At 37.4% G+C, this 20,760-nt stretch overlaps 1 protein-coding gene across 1 annotated transcript; it reads right to left on the bottom strand.

Moving 5' to 3' along the window:
* Positions 1-9,306: 9,306 nt before the first annotated feature.
* On the bottom strand, positions 9,307-10,200 carry LOC129000945 (uncharacterized protein K02A2.6-like). Its single transcript, XM_054428043.1, has one exon. The coding sequence runs from the start codon at positions 10,198-10,200 to the stop codon at positions 9,307-9,309; it is 894 nt and encodes a 297-aa protein (XP_054284018.1).
* Positions 10,201-20,760: the final 10,560 nt, after the last annotated feature.

Here is a 20,760-nt window from a genome sequence, read left to right as displayed (position 1 = left end):
AGGACCACTCCTATCAGCTCGGAGACAGCTAGTCGAGCGACCACGCCTGAACCCATGCTTGGAACTCGGAAGCAGAGAGTTGCGCTCCAAGTAGTCCACTAGTTGCCTCTTCATAACAGTATCGAATACCTTTGCAATAACTGGAATTACTGAGATGGGCCGATAACTGCTGATGGATGCTGGATCACCCTTCTTAAAGACTGGGACTGTTCTTGACACCTTCAGTGAATTGGGAAAAACTTCGCTCTGTAAACATGCATTAATAGTTTTTGCCAGAGATATGGCTATTACTTCTGATACATATTTCAAGATGGTGACAGTCATTCCATGCACATCAGGGCTATAGGAGTTTTTAAAGTTGTTAATAATTTTCATAACCATCAGGTGTCACACTGCGTCATCTCGTAAACGTACTGACAGTTGGCCTAGACAAGTTAAGAGAGAGCAGAGACACAGAGTCATCGGTCGGAAAGTCCAAAGATTTTACAATTCTATCAATCTCACCGAGGAGGAAAGCGTTAAATTCGTCAGGGCTAGCCGCACATTTCATTTCTAGCTTCCGTTTCTAATATTAAAACAGTATATAGCACTGTTATTTTATATTATAAGTGACTGTGTAACCAAACAGTGTCAGGACATCCTCAGGACTTACTCACTCCAATGGTCAGTGAACTTTTTTGTGTGACTCGTGTCACAGCCACATCCAAAACCGCCATTGATAATGTCGTCACTAACGTGCCCAACAGCATTGTCACAGTGGTCGACAACTATATCTGATCAATCAATCACAAGAAACTGCAACAAGCGGTTGCTTGCCAGAACTAGATCCCCCATCCACGAGTACAAAAAGATAATTTTCTCCAAGCAATATTTCCGTTTTAAAAAGAAATCACACCATGGAAAATGGGATTTTATAGAAGACGGTTTTGCATCAGTCGACGAGGATTTCGATTATTTTAACAATACATTAATTTACCATCTTGACGTCAATTGTCCATTTAAAAGAAAACTAAATAATCAAACAAAACTGGGTTACTCGTTGTATTCTTGTATCACGGGGGAAAAATCATAATTTTTTCAAAGATAAATAGAACAACAAGCAAAGATAAATTTAAACTGGGGATACCATTGATATTGAGTGTGAATGGATTAGCTTTGTTAATATTGTTTTTCATCTTATGTATCTTCCACGTAGTTTATGGGATTTTTTCAGAATTTCTAATTTTGTTGTTTGTATTGTAAGCTTTTGCTGCATTAATAACATTTCTGTATAGTTTCTTGTATTTTTTTGAAAAAAGTACCATCACAGCTATGGTACAAGAGCAAGCAACGATTTTCGTACTGTCCAACATCGCAGAACTGCGTTTGCGAAACTCCCTTCTCAAATAGGTTTCGGGATCTTAAACGCTCTTCCCGAGATACTCAAAAGCCTGGAGAGTTCCCGTTTGTTGAAAACAAGACTGTAGTGAGAGTTGATGAATCTTTGTGTTTGTAGCGTCAGCTGATGACGTTGTCATAGCAACGCATTAAGTTAGTCTGATCTTTGTTTTTCTACAGGAATGTACACACAATTTAACTCTTATTAAAATACTTTTCTATTACTTATTTGGTCATAATTTTATTCTATGTACACGAACAACCACGACCAAAATGGTGACCCCGACTACAACCGTTATCTAAAGACTTATTTTCTTTGAAGAGTTTAAATCTTTTGTGTTTCCTCCTTCGAACGATGTCATTAGAAGACCTGCAGACTCAACTCGCCGAACTTAGAACTGCGAATGAAGAACTGCGTCAACGGATTGGACAACCCAGCACTTCTCAAAACATGTCGGTGAACAGAGTAGCCGTCAAACTTCCGCCCTTTTGGCCTGAAAGACCAAGTCTGTGGTTCTGTCAAGTTGACTCGCAATTTCTTATATCTGGAATTACCAACGACGACACCAAGTTTCACTACATGGTCTCGCAATTGGACACAGGAATTGCTGCTGAAGTCGAAGACATCATAACAAACCCTCCTCAAGGCGACAAATACGGACATCTAAAAAAGAAACTGATTGAACGCCTCTCTGCATCCGAAGAGCAACGTGTGCGGCGGCTGCTGAGTGAAGAGGACCTTGGAGACCGCAAGCCTTCTCAGTTTTTGAGGCATCTTAGGTCTCTTGCGGGCTCGACTCCCCTTCAAGACAACATGCTTCGTCAACTGTGGCTCAGACGACTCCCTCCTCATTCACAAGCCATATTGACTACGCAACTTGAGCTCTCCTTGGACAAACTGGCAGAACTGGCTGATAAGATCATGGAGGTAGCTGACATTCCTTCAACACCTGGTATTTGTGAAGTCTCTTCAGGTAACACTTCTTTATTAAATGCAATAGAATCCCTCTCTAAACAAGTTCAAGCATTATCAGAAACCAGAGTACGAGATACACAGGTGAGACCTAGGGGTCGTTCCCAGTCTCGTGGTGGATCAGGAAACGAACCTAATCCCTCTAAGAACTGGTGCTGGTACCATAGAAAATTCAAAAACAATGCTACCAAATGTCTTTCTCCGTGCTCTTTTCAGGGAAACCTCAGCAACAATCCGTAGAGGCCGCAACGGATTGTTCAAATGCTGGCGGCCGTCTCTTTGTGATGGACAGAAATTCACGAACTAGGTTCCTTATCGACACCGGGTCTGATGTGTCGTGTTTTCCTAAACGCCTTATCAAATATAAACGTTTTCCTACTAGCTATTCACTAAGTGCTGCCAATAACAGTGAAATAAAGACTTATGGTACCATGCCTCTCACCCTTAATTTAGGCCTTAGACGTAATTTCCCTTGGAGTCTAGTGGTAGCGGATGTTTCAATACCTATATTAGGTTCAGACTTCCTTTCACACTATCACTTATTACCCGATTGCAAAATGAAATGTTTGGTTGACAAGAAAACGGGATTGAATGCCGAGGGAACAGTACTCATTGAACTTGAGTGGATTGAACTTTATTCATTGTTATTAATCAATCAATCCATTCATTCGTTGTTTTATATACATAGATTTTATAAATAAATTACCCTAGTTTCATCTTAGTTCTACATGGTTCTACCTGAGACAGCCAAGATTCAGCTGATTCAATCAATTGTCTTGTCAGTGCTATACTACTGTTTTCCTGCATATGGCAACAGCATCACAAATGAGGACATGGAAAGGATTCAAAAACTTCAGAACACCATAGTAAGATTTATATATGGTCTGCGGAAACGCGATCATATATCTGAATTTGAAAAAACTGCCGGTCTTTTGCCCTCAGCAGCCGTATGCAGGATGCAAACCTGCACTCTGGTTCATCGGGTACTGGTCAAAAAAGAACCAGCTTACCTGATGGAAAGACTGGTCTCCCGCGATCCCCGGTCGGGTGTAAAATACTCGACAGGAATAAGCTGTTTCACTTCCCGAGAGTGAGGCTGGAGATTGGCAGGAGAGGCTTTTCATACTTTGGGCCCAAGTTGTATAATGACCTCTCCTGAGATCTTAAGTTGCTGGGTGTTCCAGCCTTTAGAAATAAGCTAAAAGAAATGTATAGAAAGGACCTCAAATTTTGTAAATAGATTATGTACATTTTGTTATTAGTTTTATTTAGTATTAGTATTTACATTGACAAGAGTTATCCTGTAAAGCAGTATGTACTGAGGAACGCTTGCTAAATCAAGTTATTTTTATTTATTTAGTCTTGGGCGTTACACTAAATATATTATATGTCGTATGTATTATATTAAATCTGAACGTTTGCTATACAATGTTAAAATTGTCTGTAAGCAATAAAGAATTATTATTATTATCATTATTATTATTGTGGCAATAATTCAATAATGCATACAAGAGGCCTAATCATTTTCCAAATAATTATTCGAAGTCAGTTTGAAAGCATGTATGAATATTCATGTCATATGCGTAAAGTTAGATTATTAACATGCAAATTCAGAGCAACTTGAAGCATCAGCCGTCTCAAGATCTGTAACCTTAACCCTAAACCGATGTAGGCCTATCAATACATAAAAAATTCTTGTCGGGTGCAAATCCTTAATCAAAATATTTAAAAACATAATCATAATGTAAGCACAAGGTTCATGACATCATAAAGGGCTAAACCACCACTACTTTTAAACAATAGTACCATTTTAAATAATTTTTGACCATCTGTTTCTTATAAATTGTCAAAACATATCATCCTCTGGAGATGACAGCTATATAGAGTTCGTTGGACATCATGTTTAATGATTATGTTTTGAAACTATTTATGGACATCAGTGGATCTCTTACACCGTCTATAATGTATTTCGACGTTATTAAATAAAACTTTTCTCTCAAGAAATGTTCGTTTTAAATATGCTATTAATTGCAGTACTGTATTACGCAAACTACAATATGTAAAACTATTACCCCTAAACTCAAACTATTGCAGCTGTCTATATTTTTAATTATGCTCTTGTAAGGGTGGGCTTATTATTTTGAGTGGGCTTATTATACAGGGTGCATAAACTACTACACACACACATTTTTAAAATTTATTTAACCGATAATAATTCTAATGATAACATATCGTGAAAACTTTACTTCTAATCATATGTTAAGCAGGCAGCAAAATTAAAAATCCTTGCTATATTTATAAATGAAAACATGTAATAATTTGGTTGTTAAATTGGCCTTTTTATGCAACCATGGAATAATTAATGAACATGCAACAAGCAGCTAGTGGCTAGTGTTACAGCGTAACGAATTACTAAACATAACACCGCACAATAAGCCTAATCAAACAACACACAGAGTGAACTAATTAGTTTGTAAACTCATTTAATAATTTCCCTACTACAGTACGAATTGTTTGTGGCTTTTGATTAACTCCAAAATCACAATCTCAATAACATTATGACAACACTAATTTTGTTTACACAATTGGCTGCTTATATAGTTTAGTGGAATTAATTAATTAATTTACAATTAATTAAATTATGTATATGTTGCTGCATTAATTACAGTAATTATAGTTGGATTACATCTCGATTTAAAAAAGTACATATTTTATAATTGATAGTTTAACACATGGTTTGGATTTTACAGTTATAAAAATCCCATGAATACAATAGTAAACATGACAAATCATTTGTAGTTAATGTTTTCTGAAGTGAGGCGTTACAATCTTCGCCTGTCAAACTTCGATTCTCCTTACAGCGAAATGGCGTTACACTTTTTATAGTAATCTACCTAATTTATACAATTCTATTATTTCTCATAGATAAGAATAGTAATGTTAGTTTTCTTAACCTCTTTTTACATAATGAGTCGATGACGATTAAACGATTTAAAGTTATAAGTATTTTTTAAGTTCCATACGGCTAATCGACATTGATATTATGCTCTTTTATAAGCTACTAGCTGGCCCGACAGACGTCGTCCTGTCCTATTGTGGTTTTATGTCACATGCTCGTTCATTTTCAAGATGAGCTCGTTCGCATGGCTCAATCACGTCCTGGTTGAAGTTCGTTCGCTACGCTCACTCACCTTTAGGTTGGAGCTCGTTCGCTGCGCTCACTTGCCTTCAGGTTAGCTCGTTCGCTACGCTAACTCGCCTCCAGGTTGAAGTTCGTTCGCTACGCTCACTCACCTTTTGGTTGCAAATTAGCTGGTCTCATAAATTAAAAAAAAATATATAGTGCTGCACCCTGTTGGTAAACCTATCAACTTTTTAATGCTATTGAACATCACAGAATCAAATTGTTTAGCTGCACCAGCTGTTAAGATTCTTTAATTCCATTTAAATATGAGTACTCATAAGGTTAACATGGGAAAATCCAGAGCCACTGGGGCGGAGCCCTATTGACGGATCTGCACCAAACTTCACACAAACCATCCTTGAATAATGCTTAATAATGCCTAAAAGTTTCATTACAATCTGTCGATCGGTTTTGGAGTCCATAAAGGACAAACATACAAACAAACATACATTGGATTTTAGATATATAGATTTGTTTACAAAGATATTTAATATTTTCATGCTCATTGATAAATTTTCATGTGTAAAATAAATATATTAAAATGTAATTGGTGTTACTATTGTAAAAAGTGTAAACAGAGAGATGGTTGACAATGATCTTACAAGTAGGCTTACAATTTTCTTATATATGACCACTTAAATGAACATAATAAAAATACACTATATTCTGTGACAAGTTGTACCGTAGTACTGAGATGTTCTCCATCAGCTGTTCAACCACGATGTTTAAAATTAAAAAGTAACATTGGTTGGAAAGGTTGAATTTCAGCAAACCCTACTTATGATTCTATATAAAAAAACGTGAATTTCTTTAGACCAAAGATTCTAAACCCACTACTTTACGGATTTTGATGATTTTTCTAAGATAATTTTGAGAGGAAGGAAATGTCAGAGCCCTAATTTTAACTTTTGGGTCTCAGATTTATATCAATAAAATTTTGATTTAAAAAAGCCTTGCAGCAAACATATACATTTTAAATTAGCTTTAGGTAGGCCTATAATACCAATTAGTCTAAGAACAGTTGCAAACATGAAGTATACAGAATATGAGACGAATTCAGGATTAAGATGACATAGCATATGTAGGGTTAATTTATTTATAGACTACTATGTCTAGAAAGAGTGTACCGATGTAGAAGTTCTAAGTTAGAATATAGATCTATGGGTGAGTAGACCAGTGAATGACCATCTTGCTTGTGCCAGACATAGCAAAATCGGCTATTAAGATACAGTGTAAAAATCAGTTTAAACATCTTGTCCGTAAATCGAATGTAATTTCTAATGATACAACTTAATGTATACGTTCAAACAGAGCGTTGAAAAATACAATTTTCAAAAAAATAATGTGAAATAACGTATTTCGTTATTTGTTTATCACCTTGGAAAATTCATCAATACATTATTTACAACGGAAATAGTTATTTCTTTTATAAACACATAGTCTAAACTAGCACATTAAAACACTTACGAAAAGGGAAGAACAGTAGGATTAATTTCGTTAAGCATAATTTACTACAAAATAAATAACCACTTAGGCCTGTTTCACATCCACCCGGCTGTCGGGTGCCGGTTGTCATTTAATCGGCAATGGGATGATATGGGACCGTTCACACATGCACGGCATGTGTCACTTGCCCGGCTGCCGGGTACTCAGTGGCGTCATTTCACCAAATCCTTGGGGGGGGGGCAAACACCGGGGGGTATGGAAGCAAACAAGGGGGGTCCGGGGAACAAAAAAAGAGGGGTTGAAGCTTATTTTAATTGTCAAAAGCACTTCAAGTAAAAAAAAAAATTATGAGTAAAATCTATTTAAATTTATGCAGAAAGTTAATGAAACTAAGAATTATTGACAACAGACAGAAACACAATAATTTTATGTTGGTAAGTTAGTCATCTAAGAAACGTAATCAATAGTTCCATGATGTATTAATATTATGTTTGTTATGAAATTCATGACCAATTTCTCTTGTACAACATTTAGCAATGAATACGATTGTTCATAGCCTATAGTTTATAATAGTTTATTTTGGGGTTTAAATAAATTACAAACAAGGATTTAAGAACTTAAAAGCAAATCACATTTTATCACCAATAAAATAATTTGACACAAAAGTACAAAAGGTTCTATTTAACTATATTAAATTGGCAGTCTACAATGTTCAAAATAAATTACGTAAAATTTATAAACATGTATAATTTTAATGCTTAAATAATTCATAAGAGTAAATGACAAAGCAATGCTTCTAAAAAATCTGAATTTGTATGTATATATATAAACTAGAAGTAAGTGGTTTATCGTACAGCTCCAAACAGAAAAAGTAAATGAATAACAAAACTACTACTTTATGTAAACTCAAAATGTGCTATCTAATATAAGACAATAAAACAATAATAACTTTTGTTTCAATTTACTGTACAAGAATATACAGATTTTTGTCTGCTGTGCTTTTTAGGATTTGACAGGAGAAAATATTTGTATATTGGCTAGTACAGCATATTTTTTTCTCTAGCCCAGTATCCCCCCAAATGACGCCCCTGCGGGTACTAGTCGAGGGATGCCGGGTGCCCCCTCGGCGAAGGCCGGCTGCCGGTGTCGGGTAAACAAGCCGGCTGGTGTAGTGGGTATAGAGGCCCAATGTGACTGTTCACATACAACCGGCACCTGCGGTCTGTCGGGTGCACCAAGAGTACTTTCAGTCCAGTTGTTTGTAGTTATCGTGTATTAATTTTGGGTATTTCTTCGCAAAGTTTTGGTCATGTCGGAAATAGACCATGAACTACTCATTAATTTAGTTCAAGAGCAGAGTTATTAGAATTTTTACTCAATTTTATTTTTAATTTTTTTATTTTATTTTATTGCATAACATTGAATTGAATTTTACTCAAATTCGAACAGAATTAAATAAAAAAAATCCAAATATAAATATAGTTGCAATAAAAGTTATTTCAAAGTAACATTACAATCGCTCTATAATTATTACAGATGACTCTTTCTATTTACATCCCTACGACACACAAGTTTCACAAGGTGGAGTACAACTGCCGGAGTGCCGGTGTCGTTGTAATGTGAAAAGTGCACTCGTGCCGGTGCCGGCTAGAAGTCGGGTTAACGGCATGCCGGGTAGAAGCTGGGTAGATGTGAAACGAGCCATAGGCATACTACTTTACACTTACTTTTGCCGCTGACTTAGATACTGAAAATGGGAATTCCATTTATGTGAAGCAAATGCAACATTGGATTTGGATACTGTAAGTTGACATTAAATTTACGTGACTTTCCATATATACTGCAAGTAGACATCACTCTGACGTGAACCAGATAAGGCATTGACCTAGGATACTTTGAGTGGACATCCCTTCCACGTGAACCAGATAAGGCATTGACTTTAGATACTGCAAGTAGACATGCCATTTACGTGAACTAGATTTAGCATTGACTTTGGATGCTGAGAGAGAGAGAAAATTCTTTATTTTTTAAAATTTGTTTTGCAGCAATAAATACAAAAAAAAATATTACATGGGCCACAATGACCTGTGCGTGATAGAGAACGCACTACTTGCAGTAGACATCTCATTTACGTGAACCTGATTTATGTACTGTAGTGTTGAGGTTTATTATATTAATAGAATTAAGTATTTAGACATATTTTGAAAACATGATGTGTATTCTAAGTGAGTAAACAAACAACTGAACTGTAAACATATGGACAATTAATTCATCTTAAAACATGTGACAATAACACCAGCTGGTACACTACACATCTCCCCTTCTTCTAAGAGCTGACTGCCGTTCGCAAATGATCTGCATGACATCTCCGGTTCACACCATCGACGTTTACAAGATATGAATAGGGTCCTTTTACTTTTACTATCTTGCCTCGCTTGAATCCAGATCCGGACGTATTTAACACCCAGACGTGGTCATTCTCTTGAAATACTTTTAATTTTGATTCGTGTTTGTCCAATCGTTGTCTAACTAATTCTTTATCTAATTTAGTATCTGCGTCGGGGATCAGTAGGTCTAGTTTTGTACGTAGTTCGCGTCCAAACATAATGAAAGCCGGTGATTTTCCGGTTGACCTTTTTGGAGATGTTCTGTATGCGAACAAGAAACTTTTGAGCTTTTCTTGGACGGTTCCCACATTGTTCTGTGATGCACTCATACGTCCTTTAAATGTTCGAACACACCGTTCTGCTAACCCATTGCTTTTTGGGTGATATGGTGTTATACGTGCATGCTTGATATTAAGGTTTTTGCAGAACGTCTGGAACTCATGAGATGTCAACTGAGGACCGTTGTCACTGACGATAGTTTTGGGATAGCCTAATCTTGAGAACAATTCTTCTAAGGCATTGATAGTGGCTTTTGTAGTTGTTGTCGACATGGGTATCACTTCTAGCCATTTTGATCGTGCGTCTACAACAATCAACCACATTTTACCTAAGAATGGTCCCGCAAAGTCTATGTGGATTCTTGACCAGACTTCTGTTGGGACGGTCCACGAGAAGAGAGGCATCTCCATGTCTTTAGGCCTGTTCTCTTGACAACCAACACAATGTTTTGTATGTTCTTCCAGATCTTTATCTAGACCGGGCCACCACACTTGAAATCTCGCTTTACCTTTCATGGCGACTATTCCTGGATGGCCCTCATGGAGTACTTCCATTACTCTTGGCCTCAGTTTTGAAGGTATTACTATGCGACCGAACCAGAGTAATATTCCGTTTTCAAAAGAAAGTTCTTCACGCTTGTTGTAATAAGGTAAAACTTCTTTGTTGTTGGTAACATGTTCTGGCCATCCACTTCTAAGGTAGTTTATTACTTTAGCGAGTATTGCGTCTTGTTTCGTTGCTTCTTGCAAGCTCTTTGAGGTCAATGGTAAATCCTGAGACCTGAGATGAAATAGATGAGATCCGTTGCAATCTCCTAGGCGTTCTTCGTTTGAATTGATTTTTGATTCAAGAGGAAATCTTGAGAGCAAGTCTGCAGTTGTGTTTTCCTTTCCTTTTTGGTAGGTTATGGAATAGTCGTAGGAACTCAATGTCAGAGCCCACCTTGCGATTCGGTTTGAAACAACCTTAGGGATCGGATCATGTTCTCCAAAAAGCTTAATTAAGGCTTTATGGTCTGTCCGTATTTCAAAATGTCTGCCATAGAGATACTGCTCAAAACGTGTTACTCCAAAAACTAATCCTAGAGCTTCTTTTTCTATCACACTATAACGGGTTTCGCAGAGTTGAGTCGTCTTGAAGCGAACATCACCGGCCTCTCAGTCCCGTCCGAATATCTGTGGAAGAGAGCAGCACCCAGACCAACATCGCTTGCGTCAGTGGCTAGTATCAGCGGTAACGATTCGTCATAGTGAGCTGAAGTGTCCGCTGTAGTTAACAAGTGTTTCAGTTTTGTTGCTATTTTCTCGTGTTTATCTGTCCATTGCCATTTCTCTCCTTTCTTTAGTATACCATGTAAGGGAACACACAATGACTGCAAATGTGGAACAAATTTACCATAGTAGTTGATTGACCCCAGAAACGATCTCAATTCTTTGAAATTTTTAGGGGACGGCATGTTTTTCATCGCTTCTAAGTGCTCATTTGTGGGATGTATGCCAGTTTTGTCAATCATGTGACCCAAGTATTTGACTGAATCCTATAACCATATGCATTTTGACATTTGTGCGCGGATACCCATATCTGTAAAACGTTTTAGCACCTCTCTAACTCGACGTATATGTTCCTCTCGTGTGGGAGCTGTGATTATTACATCGTCGAGAAGACATGCAACTCCTTCCAAGTCCGCCAGTACTTGATCCATTTTACACTGAAATGCCCCTGAAGCAATTTTAATCCCAAAAGGAAGACGGGAATATCTAAAAAACCCTTTGTGTGTGGAAATAGTTAAATATTTTTGTACGCAAGTGTCAACTTCCATCTGTAAGTAAGCATCCTTGAGATCGATGACTGTGAACTCTTATCCTCCAGTAAGTTTCGCTGTAATTTCTTCAAATCTGGGCATAGGATAGTTGTCTGAAATCATATACTTGTTGATCGTGTTTTTAAAGTAGCACATATGCGTATTGCTCCAGTAGGTTTTACAACAATCACTATAGGTGAAGACCATGTAAGAGGCTCCTCACTCGTATTCACTGGCGTCAAGACTTGGTTTTCAACTAACCGCTGCAGTTCGTCTTCCACAGCTTTGCGTAAGGAAAAGGGCACAGGACGTGGTTTTGAAATAACTGGAACTGCGTCTTGGGTCAAGTGGAATACTACGTTACTGTTTTTGATTGTGCCTTGAGAAGGATGAAACACTTCTGGAAAGTCAGTAACAATTTGTCTTACCAAATCCATACTATTCACACGAGTGGTATTGTTCGGTTGCCGAGTAACTGTACATACTTCAGCACCTGGTGGTAAAGGAAGATTGAACTTAAGTACCCAGTCCAACCCAAATAGAGGAACATCATTTTTCTTGACTACTATAAGCTTTAATTTTTTTGAACTACCAAATGCAAGAACACCAACCGATGTTTCGCCTAGTGTTTCAATTTGTACCCCCGTATAGGCAGTAAGATTTTCACAGGGGTTAAGTGTTGGTGATCCAATCGATTTCCACAGTTTTTCTCCAATAATGCGCTGCCCCTGGATCGTAAAGCATTTTTACCTTACGTTTGTTCATTTCAACATTGATCATTACTTTGGAACCCTTTTCCAAAGTTCGTATTTGGTCAATGTCTGAATACGGAGCGTTATCCTCATCCAAAAAATTTTCGATTTGATTTAACTGTTTAGGTCTAGCAACAACCGCATTTCCTGCCTTTAAACATGCACGAGAAAAATGATTATTACCATTACAAGCTTTACAAACAGCACCCATAGCAGGGCAATCCTCGTGATTTGCATGTCTCTTGTTACCGCATTTAAAACAGTGTATTCCCTTGTTGAGTTTAAAAATAACGCTGTTTCTAGTATTTATTTGTCTTGAGTCTGATATGTCTTGTCTTGTGTGTATGTGTCGATTTGTCTGGTGTATTGGGGATTTTACTCTGTTAATTTTTATGTTGCGCATTTCCTGTTTTTGAGTGTCCACATTTTCAACTAACGTTGCCGACTCGGCTAGGCTAGAAAAAGACGTGTTTGTAGATGCGTGAAGTCTTAAAAGTTCAAACTGCCATTTATCATTGTTAATTCCAAGGATGAACTGGTCCCTTAAGCGTTCGTCCAGACCATCACCAAAAGCACAGTGTCCGGCTAGAGACCTTAAGGATAGTTCAAACTGGTTTACAGATTCACCATTGTGTCTGAATCTACTTGTAAAACTGACTCTTTGTGGAAGAGGAGCGGTTTGTTTCGTGTAGTATTTATCTAAGATTGCTACAGCGTCGTTGAATCCAATATTACTTACGGGTGTAGGATGCACCGAGTCGAATACAATTTTGAAAGGTTGTGGGCCTAAGTGTCCTAGTAAAATGTCTCGTTTCTTGTCTTCATTCTTGACGTTTTCGTTCCTTAATCTGATCTTCAATCGTTCAAACCAGTAAACCCAATCTTCGGTCGTCACGTCGAATGAGCTACACTTAAAATCAATATTTTTCGACTGCGCCATTGTAGTGTTGAGGTTTATTATATTAATAGAATTAAGTATTTTATTTTGAAAACATGATGTGTATTCTAAGTGAGTAAACAAACAACTGAACTGTAAACATATGGACAATTAATTCATCTTAAAACATGTGACAATAACACCAGCTGGTACACTACATGTACCTTTTGTAATAGTATTGGGTTAATATGCTTGCTCCGCTCAATATTACAAGCAGACAACTGTATTGAACACATAGTTACCTTAACCTACCTAATATTTCTTTTTCTTTTTCCACCTATAGATTAAATATTTTATAGATTGCATGCCGAAACGTAGTGTAGTAAAACACTTATCGTAAGAAAAGCTTATTGATCTAAAATTAAAATAGTTATTCTTCGCAATTACGAACTTTAAAAAGATAATAGTTTTAAAGAAAAAAGCTTGAAAAACAAGTAGTGAATTGAAATGAAAGTAGGCTTAATGCCTCGGCACAGGCGTGTGTTGTAGTTATGCCTCATTATGACGTCATCAGAGGGTTTGGACCGCCATTAGCATCGTGACCAGAAGGACCCTTTTAAACTCAAGCACTCTCATTTCCCTCGGTTTAAAGAACAACACTTGATCTTTCCTGAAATATTTTATAAAAATGAATTAAGTACTATTTAAGTTTCAGTACCAGGGGACCGAGCTTTGCTCAGGGAAAATACATTAGTTTACTCTGAAAGCAGTCTTAGTAATGTACGTATATTAATCCATTCCCAAACTCCACAATGCTCACCCTTACTACTTCCTTCACCACTCCCTACGTAGTGGACCTGTTTCACTCCCTTCCCATAGCATTTATGAATTGCAGATACATTATTGTAATGGCCACAGACAGTTCCCACACTCTGCACTTCCTTACGACTTCCTTCACCATTTCCTACGTCATGGACCTGTTTTGTTCTCATAGCATTGAAGTATACAGATACATTAATCTAACTGCCACAAACGGTTCACCACTCTTCGATGCCAGCCTTTACTACTTCCTTCACCATTTCCCACGTCATGGACCTGTTGCCTTCCCTTCTCATAGCATTTAAGTATAACAAGATACATTAATCTAACTGCCACAAACGGTTCCCACACGCTGTGATGCAAAACATTACTACTTCATACGCCACTTCCTACGTCGTGGACCTGTTTTCATCTCTTCTCATAGCATTTAAGTATTGCAGATACAAAAATCTAACTCTTACAAACGGTTTCCAGTTCCCACACTCAACACTGCTCCCTTTACTACTTCCTTCACCTCTTCCTACGTCGCGGACCTGTTTCCCTCCTATCCCATTGAACGACTTTTAAGATTGCAGATACCTTAATCCAATCCTCATAAACAGTTCCCACACTCCGGACTGCTCGCCTTGAATACTTCCTTCACCACTTCCTACGTATCGGACCTGTTTTCCTCCCTTCCCATAGCATTTTAGGATTGTAAATACCTTAATATAATCGTCATAAACAGTACCCACACTCCGAAAATATCACCTTGACTACTTCATTTACCACTTCCTCCGTCGCAGAACTGTTTTCCTCCCTTCCCATATAGCATTTTAGGATTGCAGATACCATAATCTAATCGCCATAAACAGTTCCCTCACTCCGGACAGCTCGCATTTACTTCCTCCTTCACCACTTCCTACGTCACGGACCTGTTTCCCTCCCTTCCCAGTGCATTTTAAGATTGCAGATACCTTAATCTAATCGTTATAACCAGCCCCCACACTCCGGACTGCTCGCCTTTACTACTTCCTTCACCATTTCATACGTCGCGGACCTGTTTTCCTCCCATCCCATAGCATTTTAGGATTGCAGATACCTTAATCTAATCCTCATAAACAGTACCCACACTCCGGACTACTCGCCTTTACTACTTCCTTCACCACTCCCTACGTCACGGACCTGTTTTCCTCTCTTCCCATAGCATTTTAGGATTGCAGATACCTTAATCTAATCGTCATAAACAGTTCCCAAACTCTGGACTACTCGCCTTTACTACTTCCTTCACCACTTCTTACGTCGTGGACCTGTTTTCCTCCCATCCCATAGCATTTTAGGATTGCAGATACCTTAATCTAATGGTCATAAACAGTTCCCAAACTCTGAACTACTCGCCTTCACTACTTCCTTCACCACTTCCTACGTCGCTGACCTGTTTTCCTCTCTTCCCATAGCATTTTAGGATTGCAGATACCTTAATCTAATCGTCTTAAATAGTTCCCACACTCTGGACTACTCGCCTTTACTACTTCCTTCACCACTTTCCTACGTCTCGGACCTGTTTTCTTCCCTTCCCAAAGCATTTAAGGATTGTAAATACCTTAATCTAATCGCCATAAACAGTACCCACACTCCGGACAGCTCGCCTTGACTACTTCCTTCACCACTTTCTCCGTCGCAGAACTGTTTTCCTCCCTTCCCATAGCATTTTAGTGTTGCAGATATCATAATCTAATCGTTATGAACAGTTCCCACACTTCGGACAGCTCGCATTTACTACCACCTTCACCACTTCCTACGTCGCGGACCTTTTTCCCTCCCTTCCCAATGCATTTTAAGATTACAGCATAGACTAACCAACACAAGGGAGTATGTTTTATCTATGATTACAGATACCTTAATCCAATCGTTATAAACAGTCCCCACACTTCGGACTGCTCGCCTTTACTACTTCCTTCACCACTTCTTACGTCGTGGACCTGTTTGCCTCCCAGAATTATTAAATCATTTAGAAAATTTGTATAAATAAAATAAAAAATAGGGGTTGAAACTACCCTTAACATAAATCAAAACATTTTTTAATATTTGTACTAATATCATACCATAAGTTTGGTCAAAATCTGTTAAAAAACAACAAAGTTATAAACATTTTAGGTTTAAGGGTAGTTCACCCTAAATGGGTAAAAAATATTAATTTTTAGCCTAATTATACTTGATATTTCAGTTTCAAAATTTTTCATCATTTTTGGAGTTTTTATGAATGAAATAAAAGTTAGGGGTTGAAACTACCCTTAACATAAATCAAAACATTCTTTAATATTCAAAAAGGGTAATTATTAAATTTGGTTCAGATTGGTTAAAAAACACTTAAGTTAGAACACATAACACATTTCAAATAATTTCATTCGATATTGACAATCGAATAGTAAGTTGAAACAGAGCTCACATCTTATATATTAAAAAAATTTGGTTTTTCTTTTCCGAGTTCGTTTGGCTCTTCTACACGACCGATTTTCATGATTGAGGTCTCAAATTGAAGCTATGCACGCACAGATTTGCCATCAAGCATCGGCATATAATTATCTATAGTATCACTCGGTTTATACGTAAACGAAATTTGCTCCCCATGTATTTCTTATGGGAGTTAAATTTGGTTTTCTTTGCCGAGTTCGTTTGGCTCTTCTACCCGACCGATTAACATGATTGAGGTCTCAAATTGAAGGTATGCACGGACAGATTTGCCATCAAGCATCGGCATGTATTTATCTATAATCCCACTCAGGTTATGCGTAAGCGAAATTTGCTCCCCGTGTATTTCTTATGGGAGTTAAATTTGGGTTTTCTTTGCCGAGTTCGTTTGGCTCTTCTACCCGACCGATTTTCATGATTGAGGTCTCAAATTGAAGCTATGCACGCACAGATTTGCCATCAAGCATCGGCATATAATTATCTATAGTATCACTCGGTTTATACGTAAACGAAATTTGCTCCCCATGTATTTCTTATGGGAGTTAAATTTGGTTTTTCTTTGCCGAGTTCGTTTGGCTCTTCTACCCGACCGATTAACATGATTGAGGTCTCAAATTGAAGGTATGCACGGACAGATTTGCCATCAAGCATCGGCATGTATTTATCTATAATCCCACTCAGGTTATGCGTAAACGAAATTTGCTCTCCATGTATTTCTTATGGGAGTTAAATTTGGTTTTTCTTTGCCGAGTTCGTTTGGCTCTTCTACCCGACCGATTAACATGATTGAGGTCTCAAATTGAAGGTATGCACGCACAGATTTGCCATCAAGCATCGGCATGTATTTATCTATAATCCCACTCAGGTTATGCGTAAGCGAAATTTGCTCCCCGTGTATTTCTTATGGGAGTTAAATTTGGTTTTTCTTTGCCGAGTTCGTTTGGCTCTTCTGCCCGACCGATTTTCAATATTGAGGTCTCAAATTGAAGGTATGCACGCACAGATTTGCCATCAAGCATCGGCATAAATTTATCTATGATCCCACTCTGCTTATATTTAAACAAAACTTGCTCCCTATATATTTCTTATGGGAGTTAAATTTGTTTTTATTTGCCGAGTTCGTTTGGCTCTCCTACCCAACCGATTAACATGATTGAGGTCTCAAATTGAAGGTATGCACGCACAGATTTGCCATCAAGCATCGGCATGTATTTATCTATAATCCCACTCATGTTATGCGTAAACGAAATTTGCTCTCCATGTATTTCTTATGGGAGTTAAATTTGGTTTTTCTTTGCCGAGTTCGTTTGGCTCTCCTACCCAACCGATTTTCATGATTGAGGTCTCAAATTGAAGGTATGCAAGCAATGATTTGCCATCAAGCATTGGTATGTATTTATCTATAATCCCACTCGGCGTATACGTAAACGAAATCACTCCCCATGTATTTCTTATGAGAGTTAAATTTGGTTTCTCTTTTCCGAGTTCGTTTGGCTCTTCTACCTGACCTATTTTCATGATTTAGGTCACAAATTGATGCCATGCACGCAAATATTTCACATCAAGCATCGGCATATATTTACCTACTGTATTACTCGACTAAAAAACATAATTTGATTATTTTCGAATTCTTACATCAATTTAATATGTATTTTACCAGTTATAATTAAATAATACTATATATTTTGGTCTAAAAACTTTCAGTGAAATATCGTCTTTTATTTAAGTGATTAAGATACTGTATTATTCAATCACAAATTATAAATTTGATTATTTCTCGCATATGATATTATCTAACAAAAAACCACTAAGTGGTAACACTTTCCCCGCCAAGTCAGCAATCCAAAAAAGATAATAAATCATTACTTTTTCCGCCAAGAAAAACAATGTAATGTATGTAAGTTTGGCAACTTGCCGGCAGACTTTTGCTCGATCACTTTAAAAATACCATAAAACTAGTTTTATATTAATTAGTACTTTAGAAGAAACCAACCCAGTATAAGCCTAGAATCTTTTCATCCACTTTGGAACCCCCACCATTTTGAAAATTTACCATTGTTAACTTACCCTGTAGCTAATTCAACCAATAACTTATCTTATATTTGTATTTCATTAATAAATTTTATATTGTAACTTACCAAATCTATTTATTCTTAAAATAATTCATAATTATAAGATTAAGACAAAAACTTACCTTATTAGACAGAAATAAAACACAAATTAGGAATTATCTTTATTAAGAAAGAAATGACTTTGAGTTCAATGTGGGCTAATTTAATAGCCATAGGAATTTTGTAGGCCTAAGTTAATGAAAAGTCTATAGAAAGCTTTATGGTGCGTAGCACATACAAGCAAACATTGATCATATTAGAGCATAGGATAACAATTATTTAGTATTTACTGGGTTCTAATCAACATTTACTTACGAGTGGTAGATTTTCTAATTTTCTAATGTTGTGATTTTAGGCAAAATGCTAGAGTACATTTTTGTTTTGAGAAGCTTATTTAGTAATATTACTTTACAGTTCTTATAAAGGGTTTCACAAAGCTGAGTAAAGTGAATGAGGTTTCTCTAGTGAAAATTATGTTATGATGAAAACAAAAGAACGAAGCGAGAAAAATGAGAAAATACTCGTAGAAATCAGGTGTCCGAAAAATTATTCCGTCAATCTAAAATTGGCTAAATACACATTTCAATATATATTGTTTTCTTTGTTATGTGATTGTATTTTTTTAGATGTTAACACATTTTATATCTAGGCCTTATCATTAAAATGTGCAAATATGCATCATCATAAGTCATCTCGCTATAAGCTTCATCATAGCTATCGCTTCTTTTATGACACACTAGCTGTACCTGCGGGCTTTGCCCCGTTTAACTTCATATGTGAGCTCGTTCGCATGGCTCAATCACGTCCTGGTTGAAGTTCGTTCGCTACGCTCACTCACCTTTAGGTTGGAGCTCGTTCGCTGCGCTCACACGTCCTGGTTGAAGTTCGTTCGCTACGCTCACTCACCTTTACGGTTGGAGCTCGTTCGCTGCGCTCACTTGCCTTCAGGTTTGCTCGTTCGCTACGCTAACTCGCCTCCGGGTTGAAGTTCGTTCGCTACGCTCACTCACTTTTGGTTTAAAATTAGCTGTTGTAAAATATTAAAAAAAATAATAGTGCTGCACTCTGTTGGTAATCCTTGTAACTTTAATGCTATTGAACATCATAGAACAGAACCAACTTGTTTAATTGAAACAGCTGTTAAGATTCATTAATTCCATTTAAATATGAGTACTCATTGGGTTAACATGGGAAACTCCAGAGCCACTGGGGCGGAGCCCGAGAGTCCGATCAGAATAAAAACCACTTAGTTTTCCTATTTAATGCCTAAAGAATCAGTCTACCAAATTTCAGCCTCCTAGGTACAGTTGGGCCAAAGTTTCTGTGCGCGTGGCCAGAACTGGTCGGGGATAGGCGAGGGAGGTGGCGGGGGTACTTTTGTGAAAACATTCGTCACTCGCTGCTCAGCATGATTCACTCGCGCCAACCCCCAGCAACAGCAATGCCAGAACGTTCACCCGTGACTCACGCAAGTAGAATGACATTCCAAGTAAAAATTACTGAACCCTTAGAATACACTAATGCTGATCTTATAACGTCAGTCTGCATTGAGCTGTCGTTATTGACTGACGGGTTAAACAACAGCGCTTTTTATTGTTTATTCCAAGTTTTTGCCGTGGTTAAGTTTTTAACAGTTAAGTATCAGTTTATTTATATATTGTGCTATGTGGTTATGATAATTTCAAGTAGAAATGGAAAATATAGGCCTACGATCTACGCTAAAAGGAAAAGTTATTCATAGCCAGGGCAGAGAAATTATCGCCAACGTGTATAATTTTATGAAGGAGGAAGCTCAAAATAAAGAGGTAACCATACCTTTAGTGAAAGCTCGTGAAAGAACCGCTGCGGCTGTAGGTGTGTCTGAAAGGTTAGTTACAAAAATTAACAGTGATTTGAAAAAAATAAGAGATGACGAAGACTGTGAATTGAGGCAATTTACTACGCCCGGAAAAAAACGTTGCAATTTCCCTAGGCGCATCACAGGACTCGACGAGTTTGATAAATGTGTTGTCAGGCGGATCATATATGATTTTCATATTCAAAAAAAGTGTTTCCCTACAGTAAAATTACTTCTAGTTGAACTGAGAGACAGAATCAATTTTCAAGGACAGAAATCTAGTTTGAAAAATATATTAAGAGACTTGGGTTTCAGATGGAGAAAAACTAAAAACAACAGGAAACTTTTGATTGAAACACAGGATATTAGGGAGAAGAGAATATCATATTTAAGATCAGTGAGGCGTTTCAGGAACGAAGGAAGGCCTATTGTCTATTTAGACGAATCTTACATACATTCCACACAC

Source organism: Macrosteles quadrilineatus, unplaced genomic scaffold, assembly GCF_028750875.1.
Source record: "Macrosteles quadrilineatus isolate MER2022 unplaced genomic scaffold, UCM_ALF_1.0 Scaffold_1__1_contigs__length_201487025, whole genome shotgun sequence".
NCBI classification, from domain to species: Eukaryota; Metazoa; Arthropoda; class Insecta; order Hemiptera; family Cicadellidae; genus Macrosteles; species Macrosteles quadrilineatus.
This window is presented reverse-complemented; position numbering and strand designations above follow the sequence as displayed.

Bases quoted from the DNA above. Each gene is read 5' to 3' on its own strand.
- LOC129000945 (XM_054428043.1), bottom strand. From the start codon at position 10,200: ATGGAAGTACTCCATGAGGGCCATCCAGGAATAGTCGCCATGAAAGGT.